Source organism: Lagopus muta, chromosome 1, assembly GCF_023343835.1.
Source record: "Lagopus muta isolate bLagMut1 chromosome 1, bLagMut1 primary, whole genome shotgun sequence".
Lineage (NCBI taxonomy): Eukaryota > Metazoa > Chordata > Aves > Galliformes > Phasianidae > Lagopus > Lagopus muta.
The window spans coordinates 136,849,550-136,863,362 of record NC_064433.1 but is presented as its reverse complement, the minus strand read 5'-3'; the positions used below and the strand labels follow the sequence as shown (position 1 = coordinate 136,863,362).

The 13,813-nt window shown below is 44.0% G+C and overlaps 1 protein-coding gene across 1 annotated transcript in view; it reads right to left on the bottom strand.

Annotated features, from left to right (window-relative positions):
• TUBGCP3 (tubulin gamma complex associated protein 3) overlaps nucleotides 1-12,354 on the bottom strand; it is a 45,700-nt gene extending 33,346 nt beyond the window's left edge. Inside the window, exons 1-2 of the mRNA XM_048959489.1 lie at nucleotides 12,127-12,354; nucleotides 1,251-1,358 (exon numbers count right to left, since the gene is read on the bottom strand). Of these exons, the coding sequence (XP_048815446.1) occupies nucleotides 1,251-1,358; nucleotides 12,127-12,202 (184 nt within the window). The 5' untranslated portion in view covers nucleotides 12,203-12,354. The remainder of the gene's footprint in view (nucleotides 1-1,250; nucleotides 1,359-12,126) is intronic.
• Between the last annotated feature and the right edge of the window lie 1,459 nt (nucleotides 12,355-13,813).

Here is a 13,813-nt window from a genome sequence, read left to right as displayed (position 1 = left end):
TCTTTGCTAAGAGGAGTATTTATAAGCTTAAAGACATCTTCAGAAAGCCAACTTTACACCAGAAAGAGTCATGTATAAAAAAGGTAAGGCAAACATTAAAGAAACATTAATCATAAAACAGTTGCTGCTAGACAACAGAAATGCTAGTTAGTATTAAAAGGCACTACCACGTACTTTTTTTTTTTAAATCAATTAAGTCACCTACCACATAGTAACTCCAAAATAAATGTAAAGTTGGGGGATATATCCAGTCAGTTATTCCATGACACTAAAATCAACCTACAAGCTGAAATTGAGGAGATGGAGGATGATGGAGATAATCAGCTTCACGGGGGCAACAGGCCCCAGCAGAAGAAGCGTATACACTGCAGTGCTGCCTAGTGCTGGCCAAAAGATACAGAAACTCAACATGCAGGAAAGTGTATACTGTAGAATACAGGGTTTTACAGCTGTATCTAGAGAAATTCTGATGAGCTTATTTGCCTGTGAGTAAGTAGCGGAAGCCCTGCATTACCAAAAAAAATACAAAGATACTTCAAAAGGTTACAACCACAGGCTTCAGTTATTCTAATTCAATCATCCTGACCAAATGTTCAAAGTTCCTGAGCACAAATAGAAGCTTTAATTTAATCAGTAACTGCTCCTGAACATCCTACTGTAGAGCTGAAAGCATTACTTGGCTTTATAAGAATGCCTCACGCTCCAATGGGATTAAGAGCTCAACACTCAGAGCAGCACAGAGCAGAGTGGAATGTAACTGCAATAACTTACTATCACAGTCTAATGTTTTGGCTTTGGAAAGATTGTTGTAAATAAACTTCTAGGAAAACAAAAGGCAAGAAATATCAGGTAAGCTGCATGAACAGTGATTCCATCCATCCCCAGGATGGTCATTCATTAAGATTCACGTGCTCATACGTGCTCATGAAGTTAATTGTGCAAAAGCATACCTCAAAGGCATCAGTCTTCCAAAAAGAAATATGAATTTATGAAGTCAGAATAATATTAAAATGAAAGAAAAGTAATGTAAATTGCTCTTTATTTCTGTGGTGGCTAAGATGGAAAGTCAATGGCTTGTACAAAAGCAAGGGAAATTTAAACTGAGCATCTGTACTCAGAAGAGCAACTGGGGGATTCATAGAATTGCCATCACAAGATTTTCAGGGGCAGGCAATAACAACAGTAATCAGTATTAGGTAAGTGAGGCAGAACATTTCCACCTTCAGAGGAATAAACAGAAACGCACGTACGTTCTTTCTTGATTTTCTCTGCCACGAGAAATTCATCCCGTTCGACAGTAGGAGCAAAGTTGCTTCCAATAACTCTCACTGCATACTGGAACTGTTGGGCTGCATCAGCTGAAAAAAAAAAAAAAAGGGAAACCCACTCAATTAAACAGACTGCTAAAGTACTGTTAAAAGACAAAAAAAAGCAAAGAAGTTAAAGGCACAAGATTACATAGCTGTGAATGAACTTGGCATAAAGCGTACTCAGCTTAGATCAGATACTGTTATATTATGCTACTCAGATACACTTCTAACCAGAGGGCAGTGAAGTCCAGCTTACCCTGGGGGAGATTAACAACAGTTCAAACACACCTGTACACACTCTGCAAATTAAACATATGCAATTTAATATTTCCTATGCTGTGCTGGTTGAAGAGACACTTAGGCCTGCTCAGCTATTAGATTTCAGGAGGCTCTGCAGCACCCAACAGCCTGAAAAGCTGTGCAGGACTTGCCACAGTCACGCAATTCAGCCTGCATACAGAAAACATTGCTGTGATTGTTCCTAAGGAAAATAATGTTTAGAAATTAACTTTCACATCCACTTCCACTATTCTCTCTTATCACCCTTTAAATTAAAAAATAATAACATTAAAACGATTCCCTGAGGTCTCCATGAGAGGACTGGCAGAACAAACTTCCAAATAACCTTCCCTGAGGGTTCAGAATGTAGCATAAGCTCAGCAGTAAAGCATTCTCTTTGGTCTGCCAGCACAGCTTCAGCAATATCAGACACCACCTCCTGCCCAGCCTGCAGCCAGATAGCATGAATGAACAGATGTGGAGGATAGAAGATCTGAGAAATTTCTGAAGAGCCACAAGGAATAATAGCACAAGCTGGCAGTACTGCAGCTGAATAATTCTGAAGTATTTCTGAAGACACAACTTAAAATAGAACTCTACAAAAAAAAAAAATAAAAAAAAAAAATGTAACCTTCGTGGATTTACAGACTTCCTGTATATTTATGATCCCGCAGTATATCACAAAATGTATACCTTAACACTTTTGTTTTCCCTCCAATTTTACAGTAACTAACAATGCACAGCTTTGCCTTGCAAGCAATGATGTATTTACTGTGTTGATACAACTTTCTTTCCCCCCTCTTCCCCAAGAAAATTTAAAGAAAACATAAGTCAGCATTTCAAAAATGTTAAAATGCTGTGTTTCCTCTCTGCTGTTCCCTGTGTTTCTACAGTTTAAGGTCAAATTCAAACAAACATACAACTGAGTTTACTATCTCCAGTCATCTGCTGCAGGGATTACAAAATCCAGCAGAGATATATACAGTCTCCAAAGGCTCTCTGGAATTTTATTTCTCCGTAAGAACTGACTCAGGATGACAGCTACACACAGCTGTAAGGCGCTTTTTTTGTTGTTGCTCTTGTTTGGTTGTGCACACCTGTGTGAGAGACTGATATCCTAACTGGGACTTACCTCCCAGCTAATGGAAGAAAAATCTTCAACTTGACTATTCACATGTTTTCCAATCTCCCTCCGACACTAGAATTTAAGACTACGTGTGCTTTTTGCATTGCAATAGAATATTGATGATGAGAGAAGCAGAAATATGTGTGAAGATCTCCAGACAGAAGTTTTGGAGATTTAAACTTAAGTCCTCAGGCTAATAAAAACACAATAGATATGTTATCAACAGTAAGTAGCAGGGTTGTTTTTTTCTGTAATAGGAAAGCTTTAACAAAGCTCATAAATAACCTCATAAACAACCTTCTATGTCAACATTAGCGATAGCAAAACTAGTTAAAGCACAGAAACCTAGCCAAGTTTTTCCATACTGTCCTAACAAGGCATCTGAGAAAGGTCTCAAGTCAAAAACTTACAATTCCATTAAGGAATGCTGCAGATTAACTGTGCTACATGACTAACGGTATGGTTCAAAGAAATCCACTCCTTACACCATAGAATGGCTTGGGTTGGAAGGGACCTCAAGGATCATCAAGCTTCAACCCCTCCACCACAGGCAGGGCCACCAACCTCCACATTTAACACTACACCACATTTAATACTAATACACATACAGATTTGCACTGGAAATTCAAAAGTACCACAGTAAGACTTTACGTTTTAATTTATACAGATTTTCTCGTCTCATTCATACAGAGCCCAAATTGTCACACAAGGAGAACACATCGCTAAGGAAGGCTCCTCAGCAGCAGATTATTTGTTATGAGTGTGTAACATAACTTCACCTGTAGTGCTTAAATGTAATTTAATTCAGATATCTGTCAGCGGAATAAAGAATCACGTCATTCACAACTAACAGACGTATTTAATTGCCTCAAAGATCATTAAGATGGCAAGCAAGCGTAAAATACATAGCCGTGTGTCAATATATGTGTACACACTTTCCCATCAGAAAGTGATTCAGTATGACTCTCTCACCCTAGAGCAGAGCAAGCTATCAATAATTCAATATCTACCATCTACCCAACCATTTACACTTTCCTACAAACAACACAGGATTCAAGATGAATTACAGCCAAAGGCAGATGACATTTTAAAGTCACAGAAAGTACAAGTGGAGCATGGAGAAGCAATGCATAAGAAGAATGTGGTGGAGACACAGCACAAGATGAAATTCAAAGGAAGTGTTCATGAAAAAGGAAGATAACTTGGCCATTATATTTACAAGAAGCCAGTAGTTCAGAGGAAACACTGCAGTTCAGAATGCAAGCTAAAACTCCAGGACAACTGTTTTTAAAAGAAGTTCAATAAATCAGACAGTAGTTAGTTTCTTGAAGAAAGCAAACTCTCTCCACTAGTAATTCTTCTAGCCAGCTGTCTCTTCTCACTCAACACTTCATAAAGTCATTGTGAAACAATGACGCTCTAAATCACATGCAATGGTCCACACGTGGCTTTGAATGACTACTGCTGGAAACTACTCAAACACAACCACTGTAATCTAAGACATGCTCAAGAAAAAATGCTCACTAGAAAGGAGTCTGTACGTAACATGCCAGTGCTTGTGGGAGGGGGATGTGCTAGTAAGATTTGTACCCTGGTGAAGGAAGAGGACAACACACCTTTATGTAGGAAGAACACAAGGGCTGCGGTGAGGTTGGTGGCTACAGAAACACCTGAACATGGTCAAGAGAGTATTAGAGCTTATCCCACCCAAAAGGTGGCCCAGCTCAGGTGCATTTACACTGCATGCAGCGTGGATAGCAAACAGGAGGAGCTGGAGATCATTGGGCAGTTGGAAAACTATGATACAGTTGCCATTATGGAAACAATGTAGGATGACTCACACAGCTGGAGTGCTGTGACTGATGGCTATTGACTTTTCAAAAGCAATAGGCAAAGCAGGAAAGGCAGTGGCATAGCCCTCTGTGTTAAGAAAGAATGCAAGTGCATGGAAATTAACGATAGTGATTATAGGGTTGAGAGCTTATGGGTCAGAATAAAAGCAAAGGCCAATAAGACTGACATTATCATGGGAGTCTGCTACAGGCCACCCAACCAGGATGAAGAAGTGGATAAGACACCTCATAGACAGTAGGGTGAGGTCTTGAGATCTCTCCCCCTTGTTCTTGTGGCGGACTTCAACTTCCCAGACAGCTGCTAGATTTATGATACAGCACATAGGGAACAGTCCCAAAGATTCCTAGAGTGCGTGAGAGATAACTTCCTGACATAGCTGGTGAAGGAGGCAACAAGGGGAAGCAAAATCCTGGACCTGCTGTTTGTTAACACAGAAGGTCTTGTGGGGGATGTACACGTTGGAGGCCATCAGGAGCAAAGAGATCATGAAATGATAGATTTTTTCAGTCTTTGTTGAACCACGGAGGGGAGTCAGCAGAACTGCTACCATGGACTTCCAGAGAGCAGACTTTGGTCTGCTTTGGACCATGGTTTAGAGAGCCCCTTGGGAGGTAGCTCTGGAAGGCATAGTAGCCCAGGAAGGCTAGGAACACTTTAAACAAGTGTTACGGTTTTATGATTTGCTACCAGTATTCCACATCATAATATCATGTAGTGCACTGAGAGTTAGAGTCAATGCTCCAGTTCCAGAACAGAATAACTATATCTCCTAGAGGACTGTTTGTTGTTCTGTTACCATTTCCCCCCAGAGGGAAATATAAAAAAAAAAAAAAAAAAAAACTGATTGCAGATCATGGGACTCCCCTTCTTTTTGACCACCTGACTCATCCCTGTTGTGGGCGCCGTATCACCTCAGCTTACTTAGAGTAAGGCCTTAAGCTTTTCAGACACTCATTTAATCTTATTTATTAGCTCCAATTCTAATTATATTGTACCATAGCATGTTATTTTGCATGCCAATAACTTATTGAGTAAATCAGTTTGTTGCTCCTCAGATCATTGCTTCTGTTTTGTTTTTAGGCCCAGCTCTTCATCCCTTTTCCTAGGGCATGGGTCCATGGTTCCCCTCCTCCCCCCTCCCACCCCATTAGTCATGGAACCAGGCTGAAGCAGCCCATAAACCATTGACAGGAAGTTTATTTCAAAAGTGCAGGAGCTGGTCACCCCCACATCACAGAAGATGAGCTGATGGGGAAGGAGACCGGTCTGGCTGAACAGAGGCCTTTAGCAGGAACTCAGGAACAAAAGGAAAGTTTAGGAAACTTTAACAAAAGGAAAGGTCCTTGGAAGATGGGGCAAGCAACTTTTAATCCTCATAAGTATGTAGTGAAGCTGTGCAGGGAGAAAATTAAAAAGGCCAAAGCCAGCAAGTACTGAACTTAGTCACTAAGATGAAAGACAACAATAAATATTTCTATAAATATACCAATAGTAAGAGGAGGGCAAGAGAGAATCTCCATTCCTTATTGGGTGCAGAGAGCAACACGGTGACAAAGGATCAGGATTAGGCAGAGGTGCTTAATGCCTTCTTTGCCTCAGTCTTTAATAGTAAGACTTGTTACTCACTGGGAACGCAGCCCCCTGCACTGGTAGACAGGGATAGGGAACAGAATAGGCCCTGCATAATCCACGGTGAGATTTTTGGATCTGCTCCAAAAGCTGGATGTTCACAAGTCCATGGGGCTGGATGGATTGCACTGTGGAGTGCTGAGTGAGTTGGCAGATGTGGTTGCAAAGCCACCCTCCATTCTTCAGCAGTCCTGGCTATCCACAGATGACCCAGTGGACTGGAGACTGGCAAATGTGATGCCCATCTTCAAAAAGGGCCAGAAAGATGATCCTGATAGGCTACAGACCTAACAGACTCACCTTGCTGCCAGGGAAGGTTATGGACTGGATGATCTCAGGAGCCATCATGGATCAATTAAAGGTCAACCACGGTATCAGGCCCTGTCAGCACAGGTTTATCAATGGTAGATCCTGTTTGACAAACCTGATTTCATTCTATTACAAGGTGACCCACTTAGTGGATGAAGGTAAGGCTGCCGATGCGGTCTACCTGACTTCAGTAAGGTCTTTGACACTGTCTCCCACAACATCCTCATGGAGAAGCTGGCTGCCCATGGTTTGGATGGGCACACGCTCTGCTGGATGAAACACAGGCTGGATGGCCAGACCCTAAGAGTGCTGGTCAATGGAATTAAATCCAGATTGCAGCCGGTCACAAGTGGCATCCCGAGGGCCCTGTACTGGGGCTGCTCCTATTCAGCATCTTTATCAGTGATCTTGATGAGGGGATTGAGTGCACCCTCAGTAAGTTTGCACTAAGTTGGGAGGGAGTGTTAATCTGCTGAAGGGAGAAAGGCACTACAGAGGGATCTGGATAGACTGGATCATTGGCCAAGGTTAACTGTGCGAGTTTCAATAGGGGTCAATTAAATAGGGTCCTGCATTTTGGTCACAACAACCCCAAGCAACCCTACAGGCTTGGGGAAGAGTGGCTGGAAAGCTGCCTGACGGAAAGGGTGTACTGATGGACAGTCAGCTGAATATGAGCCAGCAGTGTGTCCAGGTGGCCAAGAAACCCAACAGCATCCTGCCTTGTATCAGGAATGGTGTGGTGAGCAGGACTAGGGAAGTCATCCTGGGCATTGGTGAAGCCTCACCTCGAGTACTGTGTTCAGTTTTGGGCACCTCAGTACAGAAAGGACACTGAGGTGCTGGAGCAGGTCCACAGAAGGGCAAAAAGGCTTGTAAAGGGCTTGAAGAATATATCCTATGAGGAGAGACTGAAGGAACTGAGGCTGTTCAGTCTGGGGAGAAGGAGGCTGAGGGGAGACCTTATTGCTCTCTTCCAGTATCTGAAAGGTAACTGTGGTGAGAGTGAAATTGGTCTCTTCTCACTGGTGATAGGATGAAGGGAAATGGCCTCAAGTTGCACCATGCAATGTTTAGGTTGGATATCGGGAAACACTTTACAGAAAGGGTTGTTAAGCACTGGAATTGGCTCCCCAAGGAGGTGGTGGAGTCACCATCCCTGGATGTGTTTAAAAACCATTTGATGTGGTGCTTAGGGACATGATATAGTGGAGGGTTGTTAGAGTTAGGGTAGGATGGTTAGGGTGTGATTGGACTCCATGATCTTTAAGGTCTCATCCAACCCAGCAATTCTATGATTCTATGATCAAAACTGTAAAACTTAACTGCCACACTCAGCTGCTCTCTTACTTATGCTTTTTAGCTGTATCAAAGTTTTATCAGTATGAATTACTATCAGAAAAAAAACCAAAACAACTACATTAATATTATGCCATACAGAATCACTGAGCAGCTTTGGTTAGAACTGACCTTAAAGTTCATTATGCTCAAATCCCTGCTGTGGGAAGGGCTGCCACCCACTAGATCAGGCTGATAAACTAATAGAAAAAACTGAGAAGCTAAAATGCCAGTGTAGAATGCTGTTCTACACTGTTCCTAGTTTAAGCTAGTTATGTGTAACAAAAACAAACAAACAAGTTATAAAATGTAAAAACATTCTCTTAATGTTAATTTTAAGCATTTAAAGTATGCTGCTAAATTTTTAATTAGCAGTCCTTTTAGTTATCCACATTCCTCTCATACAAAAGGAGGAACAGAAACAATTGCAGAAACAGATTTGAGGATGGTCCCATTGACTTACCAGCAAACATGGGCAGGCAGTCTGCCTGGAACTCCTTGATATGACTTTCTTCTAAATTATCAACTTGCATTTGCTTCTGTTATTACATGCACTTCAATCTCCATCTCAATTTTTTAAGGAACTCTGTATTCTCTCTCCCATGAAAATTAAACATTTATGCCAATAGATCTGAACTTAAATAATAAAAATGCAACAAGAAAACCTCTGAGATTATACATACTAAATTAAGACCATAGAGCAGACTTTAGATAGCAAACTGCTGCCTAAAGACTCAAATACCACCTTCTAGAGCATGCTCACCTCCAGAAGCACTAAAGGAGTCTGGCATATAAAAATCTTTTTACGATTCAAAACCAAACAGACATAGCCTGACTAGGAACTACAGTACTGTTTGATGTACTCTTACAACTGTCATGCTAGCATAGCAGTGTACAAAGTAGGACTGCCCAAGACTTCCCAGAGGTTTCTGAAAAGTAGCCAAGCTTTGTCAGGAGCATTAAATTCACACTCACAGAGCAGCATGCAACCTTGTTTAACTGCTGGAGTCCCCAAGCAGGGATAACTGAAAACTGAATACCTCAGTTTGCCCAAAAACAATCACAAGCCCTATGCAGGAAACTCTCGTCCCTTGGAAACAAAGGAAGCTATCCATATAGCAGATGATCTCAGAAACAGACAGAGAGAGAAGGCAGATCTGCCACTGGGAACCTCTTGTGGTCACACTGCATTCTAATACAAATTCACTTCAACATGGATTTTCAATGAGTGGCCTTGAGTACTGGGTGCAGTTTTGGGCACCAAAGTGCAAAAAGGACATACAGAGCATTAGAGAGCATCCACAGTAGGGCTGAAAACATGGGGAAGGGTCTGTAAAGCAAGGTGTGCGAGGAGCAGTTGAGGGCCCTGGGTGTGCTCAGCGCAGAGCAGAGGAGCTGAGGGGAGGCCTGATGGCAGCTGCAGCTCCTCACAGGGAGCGGAGGGGCAGCGCTGAGCTCTGCTCTGTGTGACAGCGACAGGGCCCGAGGGAACGGCATGGAGCTGTCAGGGGAGGGCAGCTGGGGGTCAGGGAAAGGGGCTGCACCACAGCGCCGTGGGCATGGAGCGGGATGCACAGGGCTGTGGGCACGGACCCCAGTGCCAGAGTGCAAGGAGCACCGGGATACCATTCTCAAGACGCAGGGTTTGAATGAAGAGTGGTGCTGTGTGGAGCCAGGAACTGTACTCGATGATACCTGTGAGCTCCTTCCAACTAGGAATATTGTGGCATTATGGTCACAGGCAGGAGCTAGGGAACGTCCAGCAGATAAGGGACTCAGACTTGTTGAAGGCTTCAAGCACAGCACTGCAGGCTGCACACACAGATATCATCACCCACATCAGCTACAGCACACTCCCATAGATGTTATATGAATGGAATCCTTCAGCTCCTGCTGATGCCATGGCTTCCGCATGAACATAATAGCAAACAAGCACTGAGAACAAGCACAACCAAGCAGATGAAGCCCTCTGAAGCACAGAGAGGTCCAGGGAATGCACAAGCAGGAAGATCCATTAGATCATATCAACTGCTTTCTATTATTAGTCCACAACATTTTTCCTAATTACTTTGATAACTTGTTTTTCACTTGAGTGCTTATTCTAGGAGGGTACCAAAAGCTAGAATTTCAAGCCAAGTTCACAGCAAGATAACTACACAAGTGCATAAAGATGATTGTCTGCACTTAGCTTTTGCTTCTTGTTACTGGTTTATTTTAAAAAAAAAAAAAAACAACAAAAAAACCCACTTCTTACTGGAATTTGAATTTCAATCTCCTAAGTAGCTAAGCCTCTTTTCCTATGCTGAAAGGTATTCAGAGTTAAAAGCTTGAAGAACAAGAAGCTACTGGTTGCTCCCCTGCCACCAGGGCACATAAACGATACTCTAAAACAGAGGACACTGGCAGCAACACAGCTCCCTTATTATCTCAATTTGTCCCTTGGTTCCCTTGGTCCCAGAAAAGAAAAGGAGACTCAGGGAAAAGGCACAAGGGGAAAAAAACCAACAAGTTTGAACACCTTCCATGACTGGGATTTCTCCCACAGAAACTTTGTATTACAGTCTCCCAGAACTGCCTACCAATAGCTGGGTTGATGGCCAGCTAACAAAACAGTTTCCTGTTCCCTGAGAAACTTGGTGTCAGAAGTGCTTGGGTCTCTTGTATCACAAGAATAAAGAGCAGGTAAGGATGGTCTGCCTATTTGCCAAACACAAAGAACTATAGCAACAGGAAACACAGCAGAGAGCCCACACATTTTTTAGTCAATATTTTAATAAATCCTTCAGTAGGAGCTGATGGAGTCAAGCAAATCCTCAGATAAGTGAGCAGGCACAGTGCATTTGCAAGCGGCACAAGGCAGCCTACTATGACTTTGGGCAGAATTTCCCTTTTCTTCATCAAGTACACAAGCCATCTTAAGTATGTGAGTGGAACCCAAGCATATTGGAATAGATTCAATACTTTTTTTTTTTTCAATAATACCTGTATTCTCTTCCATGCTTTCTGCAAGCAATGCTTGCAAATAAAAATAACACTCCTGACAGAAGGAAATGCATAGGAACTAAGGCTTCATCCAAAGTCAGGGGAAGCATCCCACTTTTTCCCAGTACTCACACCATGAGTGTGAGCTTTGTGCTCTCACACCCTATGTGTCATAGGCCTAAATAAGATACTCAACATCAAGAAACCATCCCAGATTAAGCTTAGGTTGCAGTTCCTCTCAGAACTAAGGAAAAGTCATCAGGAAAACAGGACCCAGCAACACAGTATCAATAGCATAGAAATAATGGCCGCAAAGAGAGCTCTTCTACCCCAATAAATTAAAAATAACAATAGTCTTGGGTAGAATCAACACAATAACTACAGATTTAAGCAGTGAAATGCTACAAGTGCCCTTGCATGTGAACATGTACACTAATTGAATAATAAAACGTTTTCCAAAAGAAAAATGAAAAACAGCTTTCAAATAAAAGCTATTATAGTATCTTTGAATGGAAGGCTGCTGTGAAATACCTTTTCATATATAACCAGACTAAAATAAATGTGATTACATAAAAGCATAAGAGGCGTTACACAGCTTGTAAGCTAACATTGACTCGAAGGAGGCTGGGGAAGAGTAGGAGCTGAAAAAGCTTCACACCAGAAATTCCTGACACTGAATTGTTAGAGAGTGACAATTCTGGAAATGGGAATTTATGGCCGTTTTGGAGATTCAAACACGCAATGCTGAGGGTAACTGAATGCAGACCTCTGAAAGCACAGAGGGGGGAGAAAGAGAACGGGGTACACTCAGAGCTCATCTCTTGTTTTCCATACTTCAAGGAGCAGGAATTCAGTCAGTTCGAAGTTGTTCACTGCTGTCACGCAAACACCTCAAGGTAACCTGGTGTGACTTTCCAAGTGACAGTGGCACGAAAGGAGGAAAAGAACATACCGGACTTCACAGCTACAAAAAGGGGAAGAAGCCATCACCCACGCGTGGAAAAGGCGATCACGAAAGCTTGGCCACAAATCGGGAGCAGCGCTCACAAAGAGAGCAACTCTAAGGGCGGAGGAGCGGACGCAGCTCTCTCTTTCCGCCTCCCCGCCACAGAGAGCGGAGCCATCCATCGCCTGGGCTGCACCACGCACAACTTACGCAAGCGGCCGAGGCTCCCTCCCGCCTCACCAACCGACACAGCGGCCCCGAGCTGAGGCCGGAGACGAGACAGCAGAACGCGGCTCCGGCGACCACCCCCGCCCTGACGGTCCCAGCGACCCGGAGCTGAGCAATGCCGTTACCTTCGCTCTTGCCCAGGATGCGGCAGCAGAGGTTCTGCAGCAGAACATTGGGGGATTTTTGGTCCGGGGTCGCCATCGCCGCCCAGCAGGACGGAAGAGCGGGGCGGTGGCGAGCGGCGGCAGACAAGGAGGCAGGCGGAGAGGCGGCGCCGGCAGCCCCGTGCAAGCAGCCGGCTGCACGCTGGGCCGCTGCCTACGGCGCCATTTTAACAGAACCGCCGAAAGCCGCAGCGGCGTCCGCTCCGCACCCACAATGCCCCGCGCGGGGGGCGGCATCGCTGCGCGCTGCTCCCAACTCCCTCCGCCGCCGCGCCGCCGCACCGCCGCCGCCGCGTCGGGGTTCCGACGGTCCGCCGTTCCGGGCGTGCTCCGGGTCCGCATAGGAAGAACAAGTGGCACATGGCGGTGGGTTGGAATTGGGTTATCCTTAAGGTCCCTTCCAGTTAAAACCGTCCCGTGATTCTCTGACAGAAACATGCTATTAAAACAGCGTGACTGATGTGTGTCTTCAAGCGGAATACAATCACTAATTTAGACTTGTCAATTTCACTAAAACTGCATCCCATGTTACACTTCTGAAGTAGTGTCATAGCAGTCAATTCTGTTACGCTATTAAGGAATGTATTACAATGTATAATTAATGTATTAGGAATGTATATGTAATGTACTATATAGCCTCATTTCCCAAAGGATTGAGGTGTATGTGATTTTACCATGTGTCAGTTTGTCCTGGTAACTGTTAGGTCTCTTGACAAATTTAAAACAAATTTAGTAGAAGGATACAGCTCACAAATATATAAACTGAAAAAAACGTCAAAGTCAGCAGATGAGAGTTGTCAGATCTCAGTTAATGCCCTCTCAAAAAGAAGAGGACTTAGTTCTCCCTGCTTGATCTGCTATTGGCAAGCCACCTGATTGTCATACGCATCCTGGACAGCATGCTGTAGCTAGTTCTGATCCAGTCAAAGTATCGGCTGCTTCTTGCCTGGCTGAACAGATCTCAGTAAATTTCACCCTTAGTGAATTTGCAGACAATGCAACGCTGGGAGGGAGTGTTAATCTCCCTGAGGGGAGAAAGGCACTACAGAGGGATCTGGACAGACTGGATCATTGGCCAAGGTTAACTGTGCGAGTTTCAATAGGGCCAAGTGTTGGGTTCTGCATTTTGGTCACAACAAACACAACAATCCCAAGCAACCCTACAGGCTTGGGGAAGAGTGGCTGGAAAGCTGCCTGACGGAAAGGGTGTACTGATGGACAGTCAGCTGAATATGAGCCAGCAGTGTGTCCAGGTGGCCAAGAAACCCAACAGCATCCTGCCTTGTATCAGGAATGGTGTGGTGAGCAGGACTAGGGAAGTCATGCTGGGCATTGGTGAGGCCTCACCTCGAGTACTGTGTTCAGTTTTGGGCACCTCAGTACAGAAAGGACACTGAGGTGCTGGAGCAGGTCCACAGAAGGGCAACAAGGCTTGTGAAGGGCTTGAAGAATATGGCCTATGAGGAGAGACTGAAGGAACTGAGGCTGTTCAGTCTGGGGAGAAGGAGGCTGAGGGGAGACCTTATTGCTCTCTTCCAGTATCTGAAAGGTAACTGTGGTGAGAGTGAAATTGGTCTCTTCTCACTGGTGATAGGATGAAGGGAAATGGCCTCAAGTTGTGCCAGGAGAAGTTTAGGTTGGACACTGG